Source organism: Tenrec ecaudatus, chromosome 10 (assembly GCF_050624435.1).
Source record: "Tenrec ecaudatus isolate mTenEca1 chromosome 10, mTenEca1.hap1, whole genome shotgun sequence".
In the NCBI taxonomy this organism is placed as follows: Eukaryota; Metazoa; Chordata; class Mammalia; order Afrosoricida; family Tenrecidae; genus Tenrec; species Tenrec ecaudatus.
The window spans coordinates 46,219,284-46,242,209 of record NC_134539.1 but is presented as its reverse complement, the minus strand read 5'-3'; the positions used below and the strand labels follow the sequence as shown (position 1 = coordinate 46,242,209).

At 50.7% G+C, this 22,926-nt stretch overlaps 3 protein-coding genes across 4 annotated transcripts in view; 2 read left to right on the top strand and 1 right to left on the bottom strand.

Moving 5' to 3' along the window:
• ELP1 (elongator acetyltransferase complex subunit 1) overlaps nucleotides 1-8,504 on the top strand; it is a 58,184-nt gene extending 49,680 nt beyond the window's left edge. Inside the window, exons 33-37 of one of the 2 annotated variants that reach the window (XM_075560281.1) lie at nucleotides 299-410; nucleotides 1,636-1,763; nucleotides 2,497-2,651; nucleotides 4,005-4,080; nucleotides 8,231-8,504. In XM_075560281.1, coding sequence (XP_075416396.1) covers nucleotides 299-410; nucleotides 1,636-1,763; nucleotides 2,497-2,651; nucleotides 4,005-4,080; nucleotides 8,231-8,298 — 539 coding nt within the window. In that variant the 3' untranslated portion in view covers nucleotides 8,299-8,504. The remainder of the gene's footprint in view (nucleotides 1-298; nucleotides 411-1,635; nucleotides 1,764-2,496; nucleotides 2,652-4,004; nucleotides 4,081-8,230) is intronic. The other variant, XM_075560280.1, reaches the window with a different exon arrangement.
• Nucleotides 8,505-15,154: 6,650 nt separating this feature from the next.
• On the bottom strand, nucleotides 15,155-16,468 carry ACTL7A (actin like 7A). The gene has a single exon (XM_075559516.1). It carries the CDS (start codon nucleotides 16,466-16,468, stop codon nucleotides 15,155-15,157), a length of 1,314 nt encoding a protein of 437 aa, XP_075415631.1.
• Nucleotides 16,469-19,950: 3,482 nt separating this feature from the next.
• ACTL7B (actin like 7B) lies at nucleotides 19,951-21,183 on the top strand. Its single transcript, XM_075559011.1, has one exon. It carries the CDS (start codon nucleotides 19,951-19,953, stop codon nucleotides 21,181-21,183), a length of 1,233 nt encoding a protein of 410 aa, XP_075415126.1.
• Nucleotides 21,184-22,926: the final 1,743 nt, after the last annotated feature.

Sequence of the window (22,926 nt, the reverse complement as noted above, 5' to 3'; positions counted from 1 at the left end):
GCTTATTGGCCATGTTGGCACAAGAAACCTTAACTATCACAAAAGGGTTCTGCCCCAAAACTCATACCCTTCACTCAGAGCAGCTGACCACTTCTAAGTTTGTAAAATGAGTTTCCTCATTTCCAAAAGTTTGGTAAATTGCTATTTTATAGCAATAATAACTGTATTTTATGTGATGTCATTTTGAATCAATTGTAGTAAATGTCATCCATCTGTAGATATCCCTCAGCTGAGTGATTTCCATGAGCCCCCGACTGAAGGAAGTGTTCTCATTGTACACCTGCTTCTGCTTTTCTAGAGGATGAGGGGCCCCATGGCCCAGAGTCAGACCTCTTCTCTGAAACTAGCAGTGTTGTGAGCGGCAGTGACCTGAGTGGCAGATATTCCCACAGCAACTCCAGGATATCAGCGTAGGTATCCTGCTCTTTCAGCACAGGGGCCGCCGTCTTCTTGGTATGTGGAGCAAACGGGCTAGGGCTGGACAGGCACAGTTCCAGCAAGGTGGGATTTGGGCAAGCACCTCCCTGGCATATCTAAAATTACACCTGGGCTACAGCTCTTGTACTTCCCAGCCTGTGGGGCTCTTGTCCTGGGTGCTAGTGTACACATCAAAACCCACTGCTGTCAGGTCGATTCTGGCACATAGCGACCCTATGGGATGGCAGAACTGCCCAGTGGCTTTGCAAGTGGCATTGGAAGAAATGTTAAATTTAGAATAAACCACCGCCCTTTGGCCCTGTATAGCATCGGTCAGGTCACATCTGGACACAGTTGTGTACTGGTGTGTCCAGTTCGGTGCCTCTTGCCAACATTTCACTAACAAGACGTGAGGGACAGAAGCTGACAGGACTCTTAGGAGACATGACAGAGTGCAAGGCTATTGAGTTCAGCTGTGTCACACTCGGAATTCAGAGTGGGCATCTGAGGTGTGGTGATCAGAAAGTTGGCGGGAAAGGCACCTTGAACTGTGACAGTGAAAAGTCGGGGAAGGGGTATCACACAATGCTTAGGGCAAAGTGGAAGAACTCTGAGGCAGGAAAAGAGACCCACGGTGGTCCTCTGGCTGAGCGTTGGACTGTGAGCCTCATGATTGGTGTTTTAGACCCACGAACTGTTGCAGGCCAGAAAGGAGGCTGGCTGGTCACATACAGCCTTGCAGCCTCGGGGACCTGTGGGCTCTTGTTGGTCCTGGAGGCTCACCGTGAGCTGGTGTTGATTGAACAGTTGTGGGATTCTTTGGAAAGCAGGGGAGATAGGATTTATTTATTTTTAAAATAATTTTCAAATTCTGGTCTGGAAAGTATCTCCTGCAAAGATTTACAGTATTTTGCTCTTTAAATTTCTCAGTTTAAAGTTCCATTTTCTTGATTATTTTTATTGTTCTAGCTCTTGCACACAGTCTCATTTGACTCTATCTTACCAAAATTTTGAGGCAAAATATCACTTTTCTTAAAGCTTGATTTCTAATTTTTTTTTAGGATTTTCTTTATTCTTCCCTGACTACAACTTCACCCCTCCCAGGGTAACATATGAGGGTAGCCTTTTGTGAACCATTCCCTCTGCACAGCACTTCTCGTGCGCTAGAAAGGTGCGCACAGGCGAGTCCTGCGTGAACATTTCTCTGACTTCTAACAGGCGCTCGTCCAAGAATCGCCGCAAAGCGGAGCGCAAGAGGCACAGCCTCAAGGAGGGGAGTCCCCTGGAGGACCTGGCCCTGCTGGAGGCTCTGAGTGAGGTGGTGCAGAGCGTTGAGAAACTGAAAGGTAGCTGCTTCTTTAACACCGCTTTGTTAGCACTCCATCCTCATGCCACACAATCCAGTCGGTCAGTCACATCACGAAGAGTTGTACTGTCGTCCCCACAGCCAACTCTAGAACAGCTTCTTCTTCCTTGTAGTCATTGTGATTCGTGGTATTATTTTTTTCTAATTGTGGCAAAAATAGACACAACAGAGCATTCTCTGTTTCCACCACATCTGCTTGTTGATGAACTCTTTGTGTTGGCAGCCGCTTCCTCTTCCAGGTCATGCCACCACCATTGTCATACACTCAGTGCTTCCCGCACAGCTAGCTCTCCCCTTCACCTAGGGCCAGGGACGGTGATGCCACTCTGGTCTGCCCGGTCCCCCGACCCACCTCCATCGTACTCGGCACTGCAGACAGTTCAGTAGTTTCAGAGAGAAAGCCGTGGGCAGGAAGGGTCATTTCAGGGCACGTCCACCTCGGCTGTGACTTAGGAGCCCTGCCCTACCTGGCACCCAGCAGGCTGACTGTGTGGGAGGCGCTCCAAGCCAGGACGTGGGCTTGTGGAGGCTGCTTCCTGCTGGCTTTCTTCTTGTAGTGTTTGTGCTGGGTTGTCCCTGCACTGGGGAGGAGAGAGAGGTGGGAGGTGTCCGGGATGGTGCAGTAACCGTTATTTTCTGCTTGGGGGAAGGAACTGCGATGACACTCGCCACAGGGCTGGGACTGCTCTGACGGGTCTCTGATTTCTCTCTAGATGAGGTATGCCGTATTCTAAAGGTACTCTTCCAATTTGCCTTTGATGAGCAAGCAAAGGAATTACAAAAGGCCTTTGGAGATTCTCTGCAACTGATAGAGAGGTCAATTCCAGAAATTTGGACTTTGGCCCACCAGCCGAGCTCCACCACCTCCGTAAGTGTTCTCAAAGGCAAGAGTTAGGTTTGCTCATTGTTGTCACAGGTGATTACATTCACCCGACCCCTAAAGTCCGAAGGGAAACAGCTGCCCTGTTCTGAGGTTTGAAGTCGTCCGAGGCAGTCGGCTGCCTCAGGCCTCCAGACGTTGGCAGCAGGGCCACAGCCAGCGTTGGAGCATCTCATCTCTCATTTAGGAATTCAAGCATGGGTCAGAGTTCTTAAGGAAACCAAGGACAATTGTTTTTGTTTTTTAATTTATTGGACAACACGACTTTTCTCTGAAACTGTATTATTGTGGTAAGTTTGTTAAGGAAGTTTAAGGTCGAGTCAGCTTCATGTCCTGTCAGACGTCTTGAGTGGGGTTTGGAAAAGCTAGCGACTCCACCAGGGTCCCCTCACGCAGAAGGTGGTGAGCTCGCAGAGACCCAGGAGAAAAGGGAACAGAAGGTGGTGAGCTCGCAGAGACCCAGGAGAAGGGGAGCAGAGCCCGTGAGCTCACAGAGACCCAGGAGAAGTGGAGCAGAACGCAGGAAGGATGTCCAGGTGGTGACTAGAGGAAAGAGCCCTACCCTCGGGGCTGGTTCTGCTACATGTGCAGGGTCCCAGGGAGCCCTTGGAAGAGCTTGGGCACGTGTGTTGCTTCTGAGTGTGTGCCACCAGGGCAGTGAAGGGGGCAAACCAGAGGGCAGCTGGTGTAGGGCCAAAGGCTTGTGGCCAACATGAAAGCTTGTGCAGATTTTGCTTTCTGCCCCATAATAGGCATGTTTGCCTTCACATAGAAAATGTAAGTTCCCCTAATCTGTGCGTGTGGTTGATGCTGTGTGTGTGTGCGCACGCGCCCGCGCGCATGCTACAGCCTCGTGGCATCGTTCCTCCTCACCCTAGGGAGTGGCTTGCATACTGGGAACCCACCCACTGCCATCAGTCCATGCTGGCTCATATAGCAGCCCTATGGAGTGTTTCTGAGGCTGTAACTCTGTACATGGGCAGACAGCCTCATCTTTCTCCTGTGGAGTGGGTGGTGGGCTTGAATCACTGGCCTGGCAGTTGGCAGTCTAGTGCTTATCTGACAGCTCATTTGAAAAGGGCCACTTACATCTTTGCAGATTGCCTTTCTGTGTTATGACCTTGAGATTTAGAAGCCCGAGGTGAGATTGTGGAGAAACTGGAAAATTCGGCAAATTAAAATCCCTTAAGAAAAGAGAAATTACAGTGTTTGATTCCATACCAGTAACACGTGCGAGTTTACATGACAGGCTGCTTATTGCTGGTGGAGACCTGGCCTTTGATACTTGCAATGATTGGAAGTCTAGGATAATCTTTCTGACTCGCTCTACTTTCTGCTTAGATTCTAGGTCCCAGTTCTACTGCAAACAGCATCATGGCCTCCTTTCAGCAGCAGAAGACTGTGGCCCCTGCTCTGGGTCAGTATCTTGTGTTCCTCTGTTGAGTGACTCTCTTGGTGGTGCTGTGGCGCTCCAGCCAGCGGGAGCTTGCTCGCAGAGGTGCGCGGAGTAACTACTCAAGACTCGAGATGGAGTCAGGACGGAAAGGGAGAGGGACTTGAGAAAGAGGACCCTCCGGAGCTTCTCCACTGGCCAGTGTTTATTTACAAGCGTTCAAATGCACCACGGGGAATTCTAGGGCACAATGACTTCAGGCTCAAGATGTTTTCATGATTCATGATTAACAAACATTCTTGTCTTGTCTGCAACACGGACTCTCCGTATCCCTCAGTGTTTGCCCCAAGGTCCTGGAACATCGCTCAAGGTTCGCTCATGGTCTTTTCACCCAAGCAGCCTCCCAGGGGACCAGGATGAGTCTCCCTACACGGCACTCTGCAGCAGGATTATTTAGAGTGTTGAACGTTTCTAGTGGTGGGGGCAGGGGAACCCATACCATTTAACATAGTGTCATTCAGAAAAGCCGATTGACAGTTCGCCCACGCATTAGCTTCAATAGGGCACATTTACATATCAATTCCAAAGGCGGCTCACTTTTGACTGTTGGTGCAGTTAAGCAGTTCCTCTTGGGGACCTTGTGGCGCACCTCGTTTGACCTAGACCGTTTTATTTTTGACTCTTAGGATGAACAGTATAATTTGAAGACCTAGCCCGAGAATCTTAACACTTTTGTGTCTTTTACGATGCTTGTTTATTGAGGGGAAGGTAGTTTTAAAAATGGGCTCCCCTGGGGGCACACTGGGGAGGATGGCAGGCGGTGCTCCTTCTGTGGGGGCCGGGTAGGGTCGCGTGGGTCAGCAGTGACTCGACGCCCCTGAGAACAGCAAGAGCCCAAAGCTCTGTTCTCTGGTGAGTGGTTGGAGTCAGTGTTTGTCCTTCAGGCGAGTCAGTCAGGCTTTCCAACCTCTCAGCTTCTCAAGGGAAGAGACATTCTGAAATAATGGACAGTTTTAACGGCTGTTGTTTGCATTTCTAGCATTTATGGGCAGTGTGCTGAGACTTGTTTCCATTTAAAGGCTGCACTGTAAGGTTAGCATTTTGATGGGATTGAAATGAATCATCCCTGTGGAGACTGCCTTGGTTCCAGTCTCAGGAACCTCATTCCTTCTGTGTCTCCTTCGCAGCATCCTGGGGCTGGCCAGCTGCTTTTGGACCAATCCCAAGGTAGACCCTGATACCCAAAATGCAGAAAAATCATCTTAGACGGGAGGCAGTTTGGTCAGTGTGCACTTGGCATTGCTAACCCAATCCACTTGTGCTTTCTGCCCCTAGTGTTTTTCTCTGGGGCCTAGTGCACATGTTCAGGTCATGTCCAGTCAGACCGTCCCTGGAGTACTGTGGACAACTGAAGCTCATCAAAGGGCGCCTCCCCTTTCAGCTGAGCCTGAGACCATTGTGGGGTAGAGGGTGGGGAGCCCTCTTACATGAGTCTTTACTGTCAGAGTCTTGTAGTTAGAAGGTTGGATAGGAAAATGTTAAAGTGCAAACCTTGAGGAGGCCTCAAGAAGTTCATGGAAAAATTCCATTATCTTTTCATTTTTCCACGATAGTTGGAACACCCCTTTGCGAGCACACGAAATTAGTCCAGCTCAATACTCTTCAGCTGCCGAGGGCCTCCCAACTCTCAGGGGTTATCGATGCTCACACATCCCACGAGGGAGGTCAGGGAGCTTTGGAACATTTTTTTCCGACTGTTTTATGATGCAATCGGAATATTACACAGTAAATTGCATGTCCTGCTGCAGTGGGGAGTCCTCATGAAATGAGTCAGTGATCTGAAGCCACTGCGTCACAGCCGAGTTAGGCTTGTTACTTTGATAACAAACAAAGTGCTTCACGTAAAGGGCTGACGACCAGAGGACTGAGGAGGCCTTGGACAGATTGACAAAGCATTACAAGTATTTTTGTTCAAGATGACTTTTTTTCTAAATACTTTTATTGAGGACTCTTACATCTCTTATCACAATCCATACATTCATCCAGTGTGTCAAGCACATTTGCACATACGCCGCCATCATCATTTTCAAAGCATTCTCTTCCCATTTGAGCTCCTGATATCAGCTCCCCATTTCTTCCCCCTCCCTCCCTCACCTGCCCTCCCTCACAAACCCTTGATAAGTTATGGATAAGTCCTCCATCACCCTTCCCTCACTTTTTCTGTTATTCGTCCCCCTGGGAGGGGGTTCTAGGTTGATCCTTGTGATCAATTCCCCTATCTCCCTCCACCCTCTCCTAATCCTCCTGCTTTCTCTACTCTCCTTGTTGGCCCTGAGGTGTTTATCTATCATGATTCCATGTGTTGCGGGCTTCTATCTGTAGCAGTGTGCATGCTCTGGTCTAACCTGATTTGTAAGGTAGAGTTGAGGTCATGATAGTGGGGTGAAGGAAGCACCAAAGAGCTAGAGGAAAGTTGCGTGTTTCTTCAGTGCTATACTGTACCCTGACTGGCTCATCTCTTCCCTGTGACCCTTCTGTGAGGGGATGTCCAATTATCTACAGATGGGCATTGGCTCTCCACTCCATGCCCCACCCCCACTCCATTCACATTGGGTATGGTTTTATTCTGGGACTGTACCTGTTAGCTGATCCCATTGACACCTCAAGATCACACAGACTGGTGTGCTTCTTCTGTGTGAGCTTTGTTACTTCTGAGCTAGATGGCTGCTTGTTTATCTTCAAACCTTTAAGTCCCCAGACGCTGTATCTTTTGATAGCTGGGCATCATCAGCTTTCTTCATCACATTTGCTTATGCACCCATTTTGTCTTCAGCAATCGTGATGGGAAGGTGAGCATCACAGAATGCCAGATTGTTAGAACAAAGTGTTCTTGTGTTAAGGGAGTACTTGAATTGAGGCCCAATGTCCATAAAGGTGACTTTTTGTGCTGTGAAGATCAAGGATGGACATGTGAGAAATTGTCATACAATTTGTTAGCATAATCACCTCCTTGCCAAAGAGCCCGCACTTAGTGTTCAAGCTTTGTCAACTCAAAGAAGCAAACATAATTGTGGTTATACCTACCTTTAAGATAAGATAGAATATTTTATTTTCCTAACTTTTTGAAAGATAAAGTCTTATTCGACCCTCACTATTCAACACGAAATTATGACTTTGTTGAAGTCAGTTTATTTCAGTTGCCTTTTTCTGTGATCAATATTTTTAAGTAACGAGACCTCCTGTGGTCCTTTTGTGGGTAGTTTTGCCTGTCTTGTTTTGCGATGGGGCAACAGCAGTGTGGGCAGTGAACGTGTAGGAGTCACGGTGAAACAGGCGCTAGTAGGCAGGGTAGTGCAGAAACACAAACCAAGGGACATTAACCTCGCTTGGAACACAGCGTCTTTCCAGCCGTAGAATATAAGTTATGTACATCCACATAATCATGATCATGGTATTTGGTGTCCTGCTATTTAAAGATATTTTATCTTCGGCATTTTTATGCCATTGCTAAATAGTCTCTGAAAAGAAGTTTTGATATATGTTCCTCGTTGCACAGATGTGTTATTCCATTAAGTGACCATTCGGAGAGAACCTTTCACATCTGCATCTGTCCTCCTCTGCTGCCTGCAGGAGACGAAAGACTCACAGGACTTTCGGAGTGGCAGAGTCGGGGAGTTTTGGTTACATGACAGAATTTCCCCAAACTCCTCATTTACTTCCCCCCCTCATTTTTATGAATAAATGCAAAATTTTTATCATAAATTATATTCTATCCACTAACTTTGCTTACTGAGTGACCCTACTCTGCTGCCGTATTTCTCACTTTTAATGAATCAGGTAAAGTGACCTGGAGGCGGTGGGAGTGCAGTTGGCGGGTTTGCTGGCGTGCACACCACGTGACCTCGCCCTCCCGACGGGTTGCAGAGCATCCTGCTGCTTTTCCCAGGTGTCTCCTCGTCACGCCAGCAGAGTCCCAGTTGCTCTTCTCCAAGCAGGGCCTCCCAGCTGCGTTGCTGTGTTTGGTCGGATCCGGAGCTTGTCAGGGTGACGGCCACATTAACTGGGGCTCTGGCAATGGCTGTGTAGCGGTGAAACCCAGTCCCCTCGTTGGTCTGGTGTAGTGCCCACGACTAGAGCCACTGCGTCCGTCACAGTATCCCCTCCTTTCTTTTAGATGCTGAGCTTTTTATGCCCCCAAAGATCAACAAACAGGCCCAGTGGAAACTGAGCCTCCTGGAATGACTGAGACCCCAGGGCAGAAGACTCGGGCAGAGAGGACGCTTCCACAGCTGAGTAGCCTTCCGCCAGTCCGCCTCCTCGATGCCCATGCTCCAGCTCCAGCTCTGGGAACAGTGTTGGGAGCCAGTGAGTCCGACCTCAGCAAGCCCTGAGCATTCTCTCTCTGTGTGTGTGATGTTTTAATCATTAAAAACTTAAACCTCAACCATGATAGTGTCATTTTCTAAAAATTACTGTTTTACAATATGGTTCGAGACACTGCTCACACAGTCTATTTGTGCCTCAGTTCCTCCTTTGTGAATTGGGAGCGATACTTCATGGTGTCTACCTCAACCGTCTGAAGACAGGAGAATTTCTGGGGGGGAGTATTATAATTCAAAATCTGGCTATCAGTGCTGACATGTAGTCACATGTAAGCCACTGACATGACTTCTTTACCCTGAACTACAGCAGAATACAAAGTTAAACGTGTCCTTTGAAGTACTAAGCCATCCTGTGCTGGCAGCTGATAATTTGTCAAGCTTTACAGCGTGAGGCCCGTTAGTGCCACAGGGACTGTTTTACTGCCCGCGTGTTTTCTGCTCGAGAGGTAGCAGTGTTGGAGTTCGAGGAGATTAGAATTCCCGTGCCAGCGTCACACACGCTGGGTATGGCAAGCAGGGTGCATGTGTGGCCTGTACAGTCACAGTGATTCCATGACCTCCAAATACGGCTTTTTGTAACTGATGTTTGCTGCTGGCTGAGCCATTTTATTTGTGGCGCTCCATGATTTTGTTCATTTTCTCAGAAGAACTTTCCTTTTTTGGAAGAAATGAGAGTCTCCTTTCCGTTTGGTGAATCTAGAAAAAACCTAGTTCGTTTTGAGACCAGTTTATTTTTGACTGATCTTGTGGTAAAGCTAAACTTCTCCAGGATTTTAATACCAGAACCAGGCCCCACTACTACATCTAGGACAAGAAGAAGGGCTGCTTTTGATTTTCAGAGTATAGGTTTGCCTGAATTGCGATTTACAAGGCTTTCTCCTTTACAGCTAAATATTAACTAGAATTTAAGGGTGTTCACCGTATAATTCTTTAACTCTTTCTGTACATCTGGAATGTTTCACAATAAAACATTGAAGAAATACACAAAAACAGGAGGTCTTGCTTCTTGCAGGGAATCCTTGTTGACTCACTGCTCGTGGGCGTGGCGGCCCGGCAGTGAGGGGGACAGGGGCTTCTGGAGCTTGGAAATAGGCTGTAGTGCTATGCCTGTAGAAGCATACCGGGGTGATGCTGAAACAAGCTTGCGGAATGGGAGACAGGTCCCATGGAGATGCATGGAAATGCGAATGTGCGTGTTGACAGTGAGGTTCATTTTTATTTACGTTTAAATCCCTAATGTACTGATGCAGTCAGAATCGGTGTGAACACGCATCACTGCCGGCTACTCTCTTCTGGCCCAGACTGGATTGGTGTTGCTTGTGAGATGACTGGGCGGCAGCAGCAGACCTTCCAGAGGGAAGACAAAGCCACGGAAGAATTATGGAGTGTGTACGAGTATTGTGTATGCGAAGAAGAGAGACTTGCTTCAGTGAGAAATGCCTAATTTGGGGAAATGATTCTGTCAAGTGCTAGAAGAGTATACAGCTCTTCCAAAAACTTGGAGTCTGCCCCAAACCATATCATTCTGTAGGGCAAAGGCCTTCAGCTCGTTCCTTGAATTTGTCGCGGCAGATGGCTTCCTCTGGTGCCCCAAACATCGGGCTACAATTGGGATTGTCTGCATCCATCAAAATAGTTCACCCCTACGTTTCTTTAAACCGAGGCTGAAGCTAGTGTTTTACAGCATAGATGCGCACTGCCATGATTATTTTCTTATGAAAACACTATCTATGAGTGCACTTTAAAAAGATGGTGAAAAAAATCCATTATTTTAAAATCACATTTCCCATAATTTTTTTAAAATCGTTTTACTAGGGGCTCATACAGCTCTTATCACAATCCATACATACATCATTTGTGTAACACACTTGTACATTCATTGCCCTCATCATTCTCAAAACATTTGCTCTCCACTTAAGCCCCTGGCATCAGCTCTTCATTTTTTCCCCTCCCTCCCTGTTCTCCCCTCCTTCGTGAACCTTTGATAATTTATCAATTAATATTTTGTATTATCTTGTCCTGTCTGACGTCTCCCTTCACCCACTTTTCTGTTTTCTGTTCTCCAGGGAGGAGGTCACATGTAGATCCTTGTCATCGGTTCCCTCGTTCCACTCCACCCTTCCAGTATCGCCACTCTCAGCACTGGTCCTGAGGGGATCATCTGTCCTGGATTCCCTGTGTTTCCAGTTCCTATCTGTACCAGTGTACATCCTCTGGTCTGGCCAGATTTGTAAGGTAGAATTGGGATCATGATAGTGGGGGAGGAGGAAGCATTTAAGAACTAGAGGAAAGTTGTATTTTTCATCATTGCTACATTGCACCCTGACTGGCTTGTCTCCTCCCCAAGATCCTTCTGTAAGGGGATGTCCAGTAGCCTACAAATGGGCTTTGGGTCTCCACTCTGCACTCCCCCCTTCATTCACTATGATATAATTTTTTGTTCTGATGATGCCTGATAACCTGATTTCTTCAACACCTCGTGATCACACAGGCTGGTGTGCTTCTTCCATGTGGGCTTTGTTGCTTCTGAGCTAGATGGTCGCTTGTTTACCTTCAAGCTTTTAAGACCCCAGACGCTGTATCTTTTAATAGCCGGACACCATCAGCTTTCTTCACCACATTTGCTTTTTCACCTGCTTTGTCTTCAATGGTTATATTGGGAAGGTGAGCATCATAGAATGCCAATTTAATAGAAGAAAGTATTCTTGCATTGAGAGAGTACTTGAGTGGAGGCCCAATATCCTGCTACTTCAGCACTAAACCTATAAATATGTGCACATAGCTCTATTTCCCCATCCTCATATATAAATATATTTGCATATATACATGCCTTTATTTAGACCTCTATAAATTCCCTTTGCCTCCTAGCTCTTTCCTCTTGTCCCACTATCCTTTGATTTTCCTCTTATCCCACTATCATGCTCAGTCTTCATTTGGGTTTCAGTAATTCCTCTTGGCTACATTACCCTTGATCACGCCCTACCAGGCCTCCTACACCCTCCTCACCACCCATTTGGATCACTTGTTGTTCCCTTGTCCCTGGGTTTGTTAACACCACTTCCTTTCACCCCAGCTCCCCCTCTCTCATGTCCCCCCAGAACTGTTGGTCCCGTTGTTTTCTCCTCCAGATTGTTCATCCAGCCTATCTTATTTAGACAGACCTGCGGAGATAATAACGCAAAACCAAGCAACAATATACAACAAAACAACAACAAACCAATGACAAAAAACAGCAACAACAAAACAACACAACAAGAAAGAAAAGCTTGTAATTAGTTCGAGGACTGTTTGTTGGCCTTTAGGATTGTTTTCCAGTCCTGTCTGTGGGGGCATCATGCCCTGGACCCAAAGTCCACCTTTAGCATTCTCTGGGGACCTCACCACTCCATACCCTCGCTGTTCTGTTGCACGCCTTAGTGTTTTTGCCTCAGTGTGGCGGGATCAGATCGGGTGCAATTTCCACACTGTCTCTGGTGCTGTCCCCTGTAGGGCTATAAGTCAGTGAGGGACGTCATGTCTCATAGTGGGGCTGGCCATGTGGTCCTCTCTGGACTGACTGCTCTAGTCAGGAACATCGTCCTCAAGGCCTGGTGGACCAGGATGTGCTCCACTCTTTCTTCCTCCCCCTTCATTTGCTCCCGTGTGCTCTGATCAGATATGTCTCTCTCCCGGAACTGCAGATTCAATGCCGTCCTTTGAAATAAATTCTTCTGGGGTGGGGCGAGGGAGGTGTCCACGTAATAGTTGGGATTGGGGCCGGCCCCTCAGACCTCTCTCCACTCGTTCCCTGCTCCATGCCAGCATGTTGCATTCACATCAAGGAGCACTGGGTTAAAGTCTGGTCCCTCTTTGCCTGTGGAGATATGAATAATATCCTCCCCTTGGGTGGGTTAGTACCCTGTGCCCCCACTACCCATTTCTTTTTTATTATTTTTTCCTTTCCCCACCCCATTTTTATTTGGCTACCATATGTATCCCTGTATTTGGTTTGGTCCCTGCCATACTACCTGGTCCTCACCCCAGGAATGTTTGCATACAGTAGCTTTTTCCCTATGCCCCTTTTGCATTTTTTTTAAGCTTACCTCAGTGGACTCATGTTGTACTTGTCATTTTGTGCTTGGCTTAATTCGCTTAGCGTGATTTCTTCCAGTTCTTCCCATGCAGCAATGTGCTTCATACGTTCATCGCTGCTTTTTAGTGATGCGTAGTACTCCATTGTATGTATATACCACAGTTTTTTAATCCACTCATCTGTTGATGGAAATTTAGGCTGTTTCCAACTCCTGGCAATTGTGAACTGTGCTGCAATGAACATTGGAGCACAGATGTCTGGCCGTGGTTTGTTTCTTGCCTCTTCTAGGTAGGGGGATTGCTAGGTTGTATGATAACTCGATTTCCATCTGTTTTAGATATTGCCAGATCGATTTCCATAGTCCCACAAATTTTTGAAGCCCTTTTGGTATATATAAAACAGTACATATACACTTGATTTGAGAGATTTGTCTAACAACAACTGAATGTATATTTTAAGGAAGAAAACTGATGATTCTGAGTAAGATCAAGGTGACCACCAGGTTGGGAAGCAAAATGAAATACTCGCTAGTCTCGGGCCAGCCGACAGACCCATGCGCCTGTGTGGAACAACAACCTGGAACAAGTCCTTGGGAATCTTTCGTTTTCCTGCCTTGTTTTTTTTTCCCCAAATTAGTAACTGAAATAGGGATGAGACTCTTAGAGGCTGGAGACAAGTCAAGGTTAATGTGACATTTGGCAAGTCTGAAGTTCTGCTCTTGTGCCCATGTCCCTGGAGCTGAGCCTACTCTGCTTCCTACGCCCTGGCCCGTGCCTCATTCCCACGGTCAGCCACCCCATGGTCCCCGAGCCGTGCTTTCCTCCAGGCTCTTTGCTCCTCTGGCCAAGACGCATATCAACCTCAACACTATTGACATTTCTTTGCTGTGGGAGTCTGTCAGGTGGATCTCAGTAGTAAACAAGCCCCCACCCCACCCCAAAGTACTACAGTAACCAAAAATACCTACAGACATCAAAGGTCACATAAATCAGGAAGTACTGCTGATTGAAAACCTAAGATGCGTTTTAGCTATTGAACTGTTCGTTGGTAATTATTTTTACTAGAACAATTAGGATCTGCTGAAAATTCATGCAAGTAGCTTCTAAGGAATGGGCTACTATTCAGTCTTCTGTTGCTGTTTTGCCTTTTAAGTGCAATGTCATGTTAAGGCTCAGCATGGTGTAGACTCATTCTCCAGAACCAGAACACTCCTCTCATCAAGATATTCGTCTGGTTTTTTTCTTTGGTGGGGGGTGGGGGTGGTCCTTAACCTAAAAGGATCTGAAGATAGAGCACATTGAGGACAGTTGGTTTTCTCTATAGTCACTCTACTTAAACTGTCGAAGAGGTAGATGTCTATAAGATCTCACTGCCATTCCGACTCTTGGTGACCTTCTAGGACAGAGTAGAACTGTTCCTCTGGGTTTCCGAGACTATAATTCTATACGTGGAGCTCCTGGTGGTTTCGAACTGCTGACCATGTGATCACAGCCCCACTCGTACCACTAGGCCTCAAGGACTCCAGATGCAACCGCTAGTACGCGATTTCATGGGCGAGCAAACAAATGGTAACAAATGGTCTTTGAACCACAGAGTTCAGAAGCCCATGTTCTTCCCACAATTGTCTGCTGTTCACCAGGTGTCTGCTATCTGCCTGTGTTGTTCAAGCTCTGAATTTTGGAGAAAGGGGAGAGACTTACACACACACACACACACACACACACACACACCACACACACACGAGTGTATTCTCAACAATGAGTGTTCCCACCACATCCACCTCCAGCATGTATCCCACAGAACCTGCTGGGCCCTGACGTGCGTTCGCTCCTGGCCACAAACCATTGCTGTGCTTCTTCGGGCCCCTCTGAGAGAACCTGGCCTGGGGCGGCCCCCCACGACATTCGCTGCAGTTCCAGGACCAGGAGCCACCACCTGGAGCCCACTTCAAATCCCTGCGCTGCCTCCTGTGGTCTGCTGCAGAATGTACTCAGGTGGGAGATTCTCCAGGTGTGGAGAATAACTGCCGTATTAACCTGTACATGTTGGTGTGGACGCCGCAAGATACCTCTTAGCCCAATGTCCAAAAAGAGGACATCTCTACCACACTCTTAAGACACATGTAATATTCTCAGCATTGCCAGGCAGCCACGCTGAGACATGAGAGAAAGGACGGGTCAGCAGGGGCCAGACATTTGTGTAGGCTGTTCCCCAGCTTTTTGTTAATTAGTGGAAGGAGTCAGCAGCATTTACTCCATAATCTAGCCCCTTTGCACTCCCCGTTCCAAGCCAAATGGGACAATAAAGTATTTCCTAAAATGGGGAATCCACAAAAGGGGCAAACTCATGGTAGATCCATTTTCTCCCAAGAAAATGAGACTAGCCAACTACATCTGATGCGTGTCTTCCACCCCTCCCCCCGCTCCCCTCCTCGTTCTGCGCGGGCAAATGTATCGCGTAAAGGCAGATGCCACCTGTGCGGAGTTGTTCTTCAGAAGCAGGAAATAAACGCGGGCGAAGGGGAACTTGAGGGTTTAATAGGACAGCAGGGAGTGTGCGGGCTCAGAGCCCGCTGTGCCAGGTGGGTGCTCCCCCAACAAAGCCGGCACGTTGCAGACGTAGCCACCATGCCTCATTGCGGAGCTCAAAAGCATCTTCTGTAGAGGAAGAAAGGCCCATGCTCATAGTACTCGGAGCGATGGACCCACAGTGGCTGGAAGCCCTGGAGCGAAGCGAGGATGGAGCCGCCAGTCCACACTGCCGTGTCTCTTTCCGGCAGCACGTTTACTTGGGGCGAGTCGTTGGGACACATGCTGCTGAGCTCCTTCTGCAGGCGGTTGGGGAACCCCCGGAGCATGGTGCTGCCTCCGCAGAGCAGGATGTTCCCCATGAGGTCCCGCTTGAGGGCGACATCACACTTGTTGAGGCAGGATACAGTCTGGGTGTGCAGGCCCAGCTGCATGGACTTGATCAGAGACGGCTTGAAGAACATCTCTGAGCAGAGGAACCGCTCCTGGCCCAGGGCGATCTCGTGCCCATCTGGCAGGGTGTACTGGACCATGTGCTCGGGAGGTGGCACTTTCTTCTCTGTCAGAGGGTCCAGGGCCACAAAGCAGCATTTCTTCTTGATGTCCTCCATGATGTACATCTGGTCCTCGGTGAAGTATTTCCCTGACTGGTTCATCAGGCTCATCAGGTAAGTGGTCAGGTCTGAGCCTGCGTAGTCCAGCCTCCCGGTGATACTGGGCAGGGGATAACCCTCGTAGATGGGGACCACGTAGGACACGCCGTGGCCCACCTCCACCACCAGACCGGAGGTCCTCCCATATGAATACATGGACAGGCGGGACTGGTAAGCTATATGCATGGCGGGCGTGTTGAAGGTCTCAAAGAGCATCTCGGCATACTTCTCTCGGTTGGTGTGAGGACTCAGCGGAGGGTCTGAGACCAAGGCGGCGTGCTCATCGGGGGCAATCTTCATCTCATGCCGGAAGAGATAGTCCCAGATGTCCTGCACGGAATCCCAGTCCACGATGATGCCGTGTCGCAGAGGATTGGTGAGCTTGAGGCGGACCTCAGGACAGAGGAGCTCGTGGCCCACGAAGGTCTCTTTCCGATTATCCCCGGTTTTGGCCGTCTCCATGTAAGGCTTGCCGACGGTTGATGAGATGACATGGGTAGGCTTCGGCAGGCCAGCAAAGCCACATTTACAGTAGCCGGTGCCCAGGTCCACGACCACTGCCTTGGTCACCTGTGGCTTGGGCTTCTCCATGGCCATGGCTGATTGCATCGAGTTTTCCGGCATCAATCGATTCCGACGGACCCACAGTGCTCGCTTGGCAGGGCCGTCCGTTAAGGAGGCGCTCTGGAGGGCGTGGCTCTGGAGGGACACCTGCTCATTCACCTTGCTGGCAGGCCCGTCCCCTATGACTGTCCCCTGGGACTGGGACATCCACATCCTCTCGAGAGACGGCCTGCTCTCAGAAAGCTTCCTGATCCTGCCGGCTCCAAGGCCCGAAAGGCCTGAAACAGAAGGTAACGTCCGAGTCTTCCCAAAGGCGACATCACTGATTATGACATCATCCAGTGACCTAGGCCTTTCTAGGGGCTCCCACACGCTGTCCCCTGTTGGGCAGCAGTTGCCAACCGGGTTTCTTTTTTCCTAAAGGTATCAATGAACTAGATTCCTTCCATCGATTCGTATTTATTAACTGTTTGCTCTGTGAAAGGCAGTTGGGAATATACAACAGGAACACAGGCAAAAAGTCTCTGTAGTCGGGGGTGGGGGACTGGGTTGAGGGGGAGGCAGACAATACCCCAAATACGTACCTGTTGGACAGTGGGAAGAGGGAATGTAGGGAGGCTGGCAGAGTTGGGTGGCTGGAATGGCAGTCCCGAAGGGGGAAGGAAGAGAGCCGCGGGTGGCGAGGAGTTATTGCAGCAACTTGGAACCCCCGGGGCGCGGCATTTAGCTGCTGGCCTGTTTGTGCAAATGACACTGTACTGGAACACTGCCACCGCGGTGACCTATTGCTGGCGGCTGCTCTGACACTGAAGCGTTGGGTCTGAGTTGTTGCCTGGGAAACTGTGGCCTACAGAGTCAAAACCTACTGATGATGTGACTTTCCAGGCCAAGGGTGCCCCTGTCCGAGCTGGACGTCCGCACCGGCGTGGCAGGACGGAGAGGCAGGCGGGCCGGGAGGGTGTACAGCTCATGGGCCGTCGAAGATTGATGCAGCCTGATTTGATTTTCATGAGCCCGCTTGCTCCTCTGAGGAGAAAGCTACTACGGGGCGGTGGTGACCGTGCTAGGCAGTTTCTCTCTCATTGGCTCCTTGGGAACTCCCTTTCCTTGCCCTTTCATTCGACAATGCTCATGGGGGGAGATAGACCACAGCAGCTAAACGGCACTGTTGGCCATTTCTCGAGGGCACCGTTCAGTGGCATCCATCACACAGTGCTGTCAGCCGCCACTTCTATCAGTTTCCCAAGCCTTTCATCACCCCGACAGAAACTCGAGACCCGTGAAGCAGTAGCGCCCCATTCCCACATCCGCCTAGCCCACTGGCGTGACCAAGATGCCTTCCACGCCTGGCTTCTCTAGGCATTTCACGTAAGGGAACTCTGACCCTATTTGCCCTTTGTGTTCAGCTCATTTCACTCAGCAGCAGGTTTTCCTCCATGTCCTAGCACGTTGCAGAACGTCATGCCTGTGTGTGACAGGACAGTATTTCATGGTCTGCACATGCCGCGTGCTGTTTGTCCGTTTGTCTGTTGATGACCCGGGGCTGCTTTCACCTTGTGAATCCAGCTGCAGCACACCTTGGTGAGAGCATCGGTCTGCGTCCCCGCGTTGGGCTGCCTACCGAGGGGTGGGATGGCTGGGTCGTATGTCAATTCTTTCCTGCCTACCAGCCTTCTGAGCTTTGGTTTGGGGTAAAGTCTGCCATTTTGGTCTCGGGTGGTGGATGTGGTTGACGGTGGTCTCTCAAGGGTGTTGTAGTTTATAGGCCTATCTCTGGCTTTCCTTTGGCTGAAAGAGGACCCTCAGGGGCGGGTTCGGGTACAGGCTTGAAGGGTGCCTAAGGGTCTCAGTCTCAGGGCTTCTGCTAGTCGCTCACAGACCAGTATTTGATCATTTTTAAGTGATTTTGAATTGCGTTCTACTCTGTTTTCTCTTACTCACTGCCTGGCACGGTCTGTGGTGCTGTTGATCAGAACCGTTGGTGGTGGCAGCCAGTTGCCAGGTCTCAAGGTAGTGGAGGCTGGGGTTCAGGTGACCCCTTATTCCTTTGGGCTTGTTTAGACTATCATTCTGACCAGCAAAGGAAAGGTGTGGGAAGGAAGAAGGAAAATCGAGTGACAAAAAGGCCAATGCCCAACCTTCTTCCCACGAATCACCTGGAGTTTTTCTTAAAAATCCATATCGCTCAACCCCAGCCTTATTGAACCTGATTCTCTAGAGCCCAGGAATCTGACTCTTTGATATATCAACGTTTGTGCCTCAAGGACTTCTGGTGGAGAGGATCCCTTACCAAACAGGCACTTTAAACTTCTTTGTTCCTTCCCAGAGCTAATGAATTCGTTCCTTCAGGGTGACAACCCATCTTTCTGTGCTTGGATGGGGGGAAAGACGTGTCCTTCCTTCTTCCTGATGCCCCACACCTGAGCTCCGAGGCTTGAGCGGTCAAAGACACCCACAGGAGGGTCCCAAACGCCGGGTGCATGGTCTCAGATTAAACTGAGGGCAGTTGGAGAACTGACTGGTTCGAAGGGAGTCAGCCTTCTACCTGCTCTAGAATCAGTCCCTGTCTCTTTCTCACACTGTCACAACCCACCTCAGGCCACCCTCAAGTCTTAGAAGGACTTCTTCAGTGGCTCTCAGCTTCGGGTGTTACTCTCAATGACAGCCAAGCAGTCTCGGTGCGTTCACCAACCGACCTTCATGTAATTCAAGCTCTTTTAGCATTTGAGGCCTGAACTCCTAGAAGTCTCACCACCCCCACCTCCACCATTCCCCAGTGCCCTCGGCCATCTTTGAGTCCTGGCCCAGACTGCTCTGATCTTGGGGTGCACTGAATTACCCACATATCTTTCTGTAGCATCTCATTTAGAGAGTTTTCTGACTCCTTCCTTTGAATAATGCACTCCCTTCCGAACGCATCAAATAGACTGCCCCTCCAAACGGGTCCCCACTCATTCTCCCCTCCGCCCACCGTGCTTACGCCTGGGGCCTCCGTCCATTCTCACTACCTGGCAGCGCTGGGCTGTGCTCACTCCCAGCTTAGTGACCGTTGCAGGAAGGGCCAAGGCCCCTGCGAAGGCACTCGGCGCTTTAAGGAGGCCTGGTGCATTGAGGTTGGACAGATCTGGTTGAAAATATCAATACAAACATTCCTCAGCGCTTGCTTTTGGGCAGGTCATTCCCATTCCGAGCCTCCCATTTATTTACCCGTCAAAAAGGCCGAAAGTCACTGAGGTGAGGGGCCTCTGACACAGGGTGCCTGCTTAACTATAGACGCTGGGGAAGGATTGATCCTCGCCCTGGGCCGGCGGGTGGAAAGGTGTAAAGCTGGAGTCAGGAGTGGAGCTGGATGGGGAGGTTGCACACCCTCCCTGCCCCCGCCCCTCAACCCACCCCCCACCCCCGCCACGCCCATGCAGGGTTCCTAGGTTTCTTAAACTGCCTTGGGCCTCCTATCAGGTTGGTTGTAACTCCAATTCGTGTGTGTGTATGTGTGTGTGTGTATGTGATAGACCAAAGGCCGTTAAGGCTGAGCCCTTCCCCCAGCGGCGTGACTGGACCCCAGCCCAGTGACATCACAATCCCCGGGGAGCGGGTGGGGGTTGGCAAGGCGCCGTGGAAACGGGCCTCACCTCGTCACTTCTCCCCAGGGCGCTCCGGGCTGTGGATGGTGAGAAGGTGAGACAGGAAGGCAAATGGCGACCAGGGCCAGTCTCAGCCCCAAGCCTATGGGAGCCGCTCAGGGGGACCCTGGAGAGAGCGAGGCGCTGGCGGGCTCCGAGGCCGGCGCGCAGCTGAAGGCCAAGGCCCGCAAGGTGCGCAAGGTCAAGGCGCTCATCGTGGACCTGGGCTCCCAGTACTGCAAGTGCGGCTATGGCGGCGAGCCGCGGCCCACCTACTTCATCTCCACCACGGTGGGCCGCCGCTGCCCGGAGGCGGCGCACGCGGGCGACACAGGCCCGCAGACCTACGTGGGGCACGAGCTGCTGCACACCGAGGTGCCCGTGAAGCTGGTGAACCCGCTGAAGCAGGGCATCGTGGTGGACTGGGACTGCGTGCAGAGCATCTGGGAGTACATCTTCCACACGGCCATGAAGATCGTCCCCGAGGAGCACGCCGTGCTGGTCTCCGACCCGCCCTTCAGCCCCGCAAGCCACCGGGAGAAGTACGCCGAGCTCCTGTTCGAGACCTTCGGCATCCCGGCCATGCACGTCACGTCGCAGGCGCTGCTGTCCATCTACTCGTACGGCAAGACCTCGGGGCTGGTGGTGGAGAGCGGCCACGGCGTCTCGCACGTGGTGCCCATCTCCGAGGGCGACCTGCTGCCTGGCCTGAGCCAGCGTGCCGACTACGCGGGGGGCGAGCTCACCAACCACCTGATGCGGCTGCTCAACGAGGCGGGCCACGCCTTCGGCGACGACCACCTGCACATCATGGAGCACATCAAGAAGAAGTGCTGCTACGCTGCGCTCGTCCCCGAGCACGAGCTCCGCCTGCCGCTGGAGCAGCTGCGGGTGGACTACCAGCTCCCCGACGGCAAGCGCATCACCATCGGCCAGGAGCGCTTCCGCTGCGCGGAGATGCTCTTCCAGCCCTCCCTGGTGGGCTGCAGCCAGCCGGGCCTCCCGGCGCTCACGGCCGCCTGCCTGGGCCACTGCCAGGAGGCAGGGTTCAAGGAGGAGATGGCGGCCAACGTGCTGCTCTGCGGCGGCTGTACCATGCTGGACGGCTTCCCGGAGCGCTTCCAGAGGGAGCTGAGCCTCCTCTGCCCCGGGGACAGCCTTGCCGTGGCCGCCGCGCACGAGAGGAAGACCTCCGTGTGGACTGGTGGCTCCATCCTGGCCTCACTGCAGGCCTTCCAGCAGCTCTGGGTCAGCAAGGAAGAGTTCCAGGAGCGAGGCAGCACCGCCATCTACAGCAAGTGCTGAGCAGCAGGGCCCTGCTCGGCAAGCCTCCGAGGCACCAGATACACATTTACACAATATCCCATAAAGGCGTTAACTTGCCTGGCCTGTCTTCTAGTCTTTTGTTCGGGCCTGATAGCATAGGGCAGGGGGGAGCTGGGCTTAGAAGTAACCCCAAGCTGCTGGTGTGGTGATGGTGGTTTGAGTGTATGTGTGGGGTGTGTGTAGCAAAGCAGGTGGGGGCATGCTGACTCCTCCCTGCTGGCAGGCCCTCTGTCTCAGAGCCCAAAGGATGACTGACTTACTGTTAGCTCTGGCTTGGGGCCCAAAACCAGATCCTACAGCCATCCCACATTGCTTGCCAGCTCATCGGGACAAAGGAGGACATGAAGGCGTCTAGCCTAGGGCCCTAGAGTCTAGGGCCCTAGACTCCTGTGGTGAAGTGGTTTAGAGACATACCACCAGGTGTCTGGCTTTAGTCCCCAGAAGGATCTGCTTCTACTACACAATCTTTTCTGTGCTTGATGGCCCCCAGCTTCTGGTTTTGTGTACGCAAGGGAACTGAAGACTGGCGAGGGAGGTGGGCAGCCAGGCATTGGCGATTGAGCCCAGAGCTTCTGGTCCAGGTCAGGATCATTCCCCTGATGGGTAAGCGTGGTTTTAGCACTGAGGCAGCATCCCTAGGCACCTACCAATCGCCTATTATGGGCCACATCTGGGGCTGAAGACCTGGGCATGACCAGAACAGTACCTTCTGTTGAGTTCTCACACCGCTTGTGGGGGCTTTGGTGGAGAGTCACATTCGTAGAGACATAGGGTCTTCACTCCTGAGAGTGGGGAAAGGGAGGTGATGTATTGGAAAGATGGGAGGCAGTTGTACTAGGGATGGAAGGAGAAGCAAAGTTTCACCTGGTGGTTGTCTGTCTGTCTAGTGGTTGCTGCCCTCCCCCTGCCCCCACTTCCCACTTTCTGATCTCATATGTGCGTGACCAGGTGCACATCTAGCTCTGGGATCAAACGTTGGTGTCGTCATGGATAGATTATCAAGCGAACCTGCACCCCCTCCTACTCTAGAGAGTCCAGATTTGGGCCACTCCAGGCTACCTCTGCTCTGGGCCTTGGGCTGGGGCTGCAGAGCTGGGGAAGAACCAGGCTCTGACCCGTAATGTCTTGCTGCCTTGCAGTTTTCCATGACCTAACTGGCGTTTCCATGACTTAAATGGGGTTCTCATGCAGAGCTCGGGAACCTCAGGATGGCAGGAGTTTGGTGCCTGCAGAGGAACTTGAGCTCTTGCTTATGGAGCGGGGTTGCCAACTGGGGGTACACAGACTGAAGGTGACAAGATTTGTGGCCATCAGTGTGTAATTTTTCTTTCTTGAGTGTAAATCCTTTTAATGGATTCTACCTCTTTCCAGGTTGCCAACATTCTTACCACTGATGTCTTCTTACATTCCTATGGCTTTAATCTAACTTCCGATCGATTGGCGAGAATTAGTTACTATTGTTCGTAACCCCGGAGCAGTGAGTGATACTGATCTGAATTCTGAGGATAACAGAGGGACGTGAAGTGTCCATCATCCCATGGGAAATAAGTGCTGGCATGTGTACCCTTTCTGCATGTCATTCTTGAAGCTCTCTGAACTCCCAAGCCTGTGCCTATCCCCTCCCTCACCCAACCTTCTCTTTCTCAGCTCCACGAGTCCCTTCATTGCCCGGGCACTCTCTTCTGGAAGCATCCCTGCGTGGTAGGGGCAGTAGTAACAATG

What these genes read in the sequence shown, in the direction of transcription:
- ACTL7A (XM_075559516.1), bottom strand. Translation starts at nt 16,468, where the DNA reads ATGTGGATGTCCCAGTCCCAGGGGACAGTCATAGGGGACGGGCCTGCC.
- ACTL7B (XM_075559011.1), top strand. Translation starts at nt 19,951, where the DNA reads ATGGCGACCAGGGCCAGTCTCAGCCCCAAGCCTATGGGAGCCGCTCAG.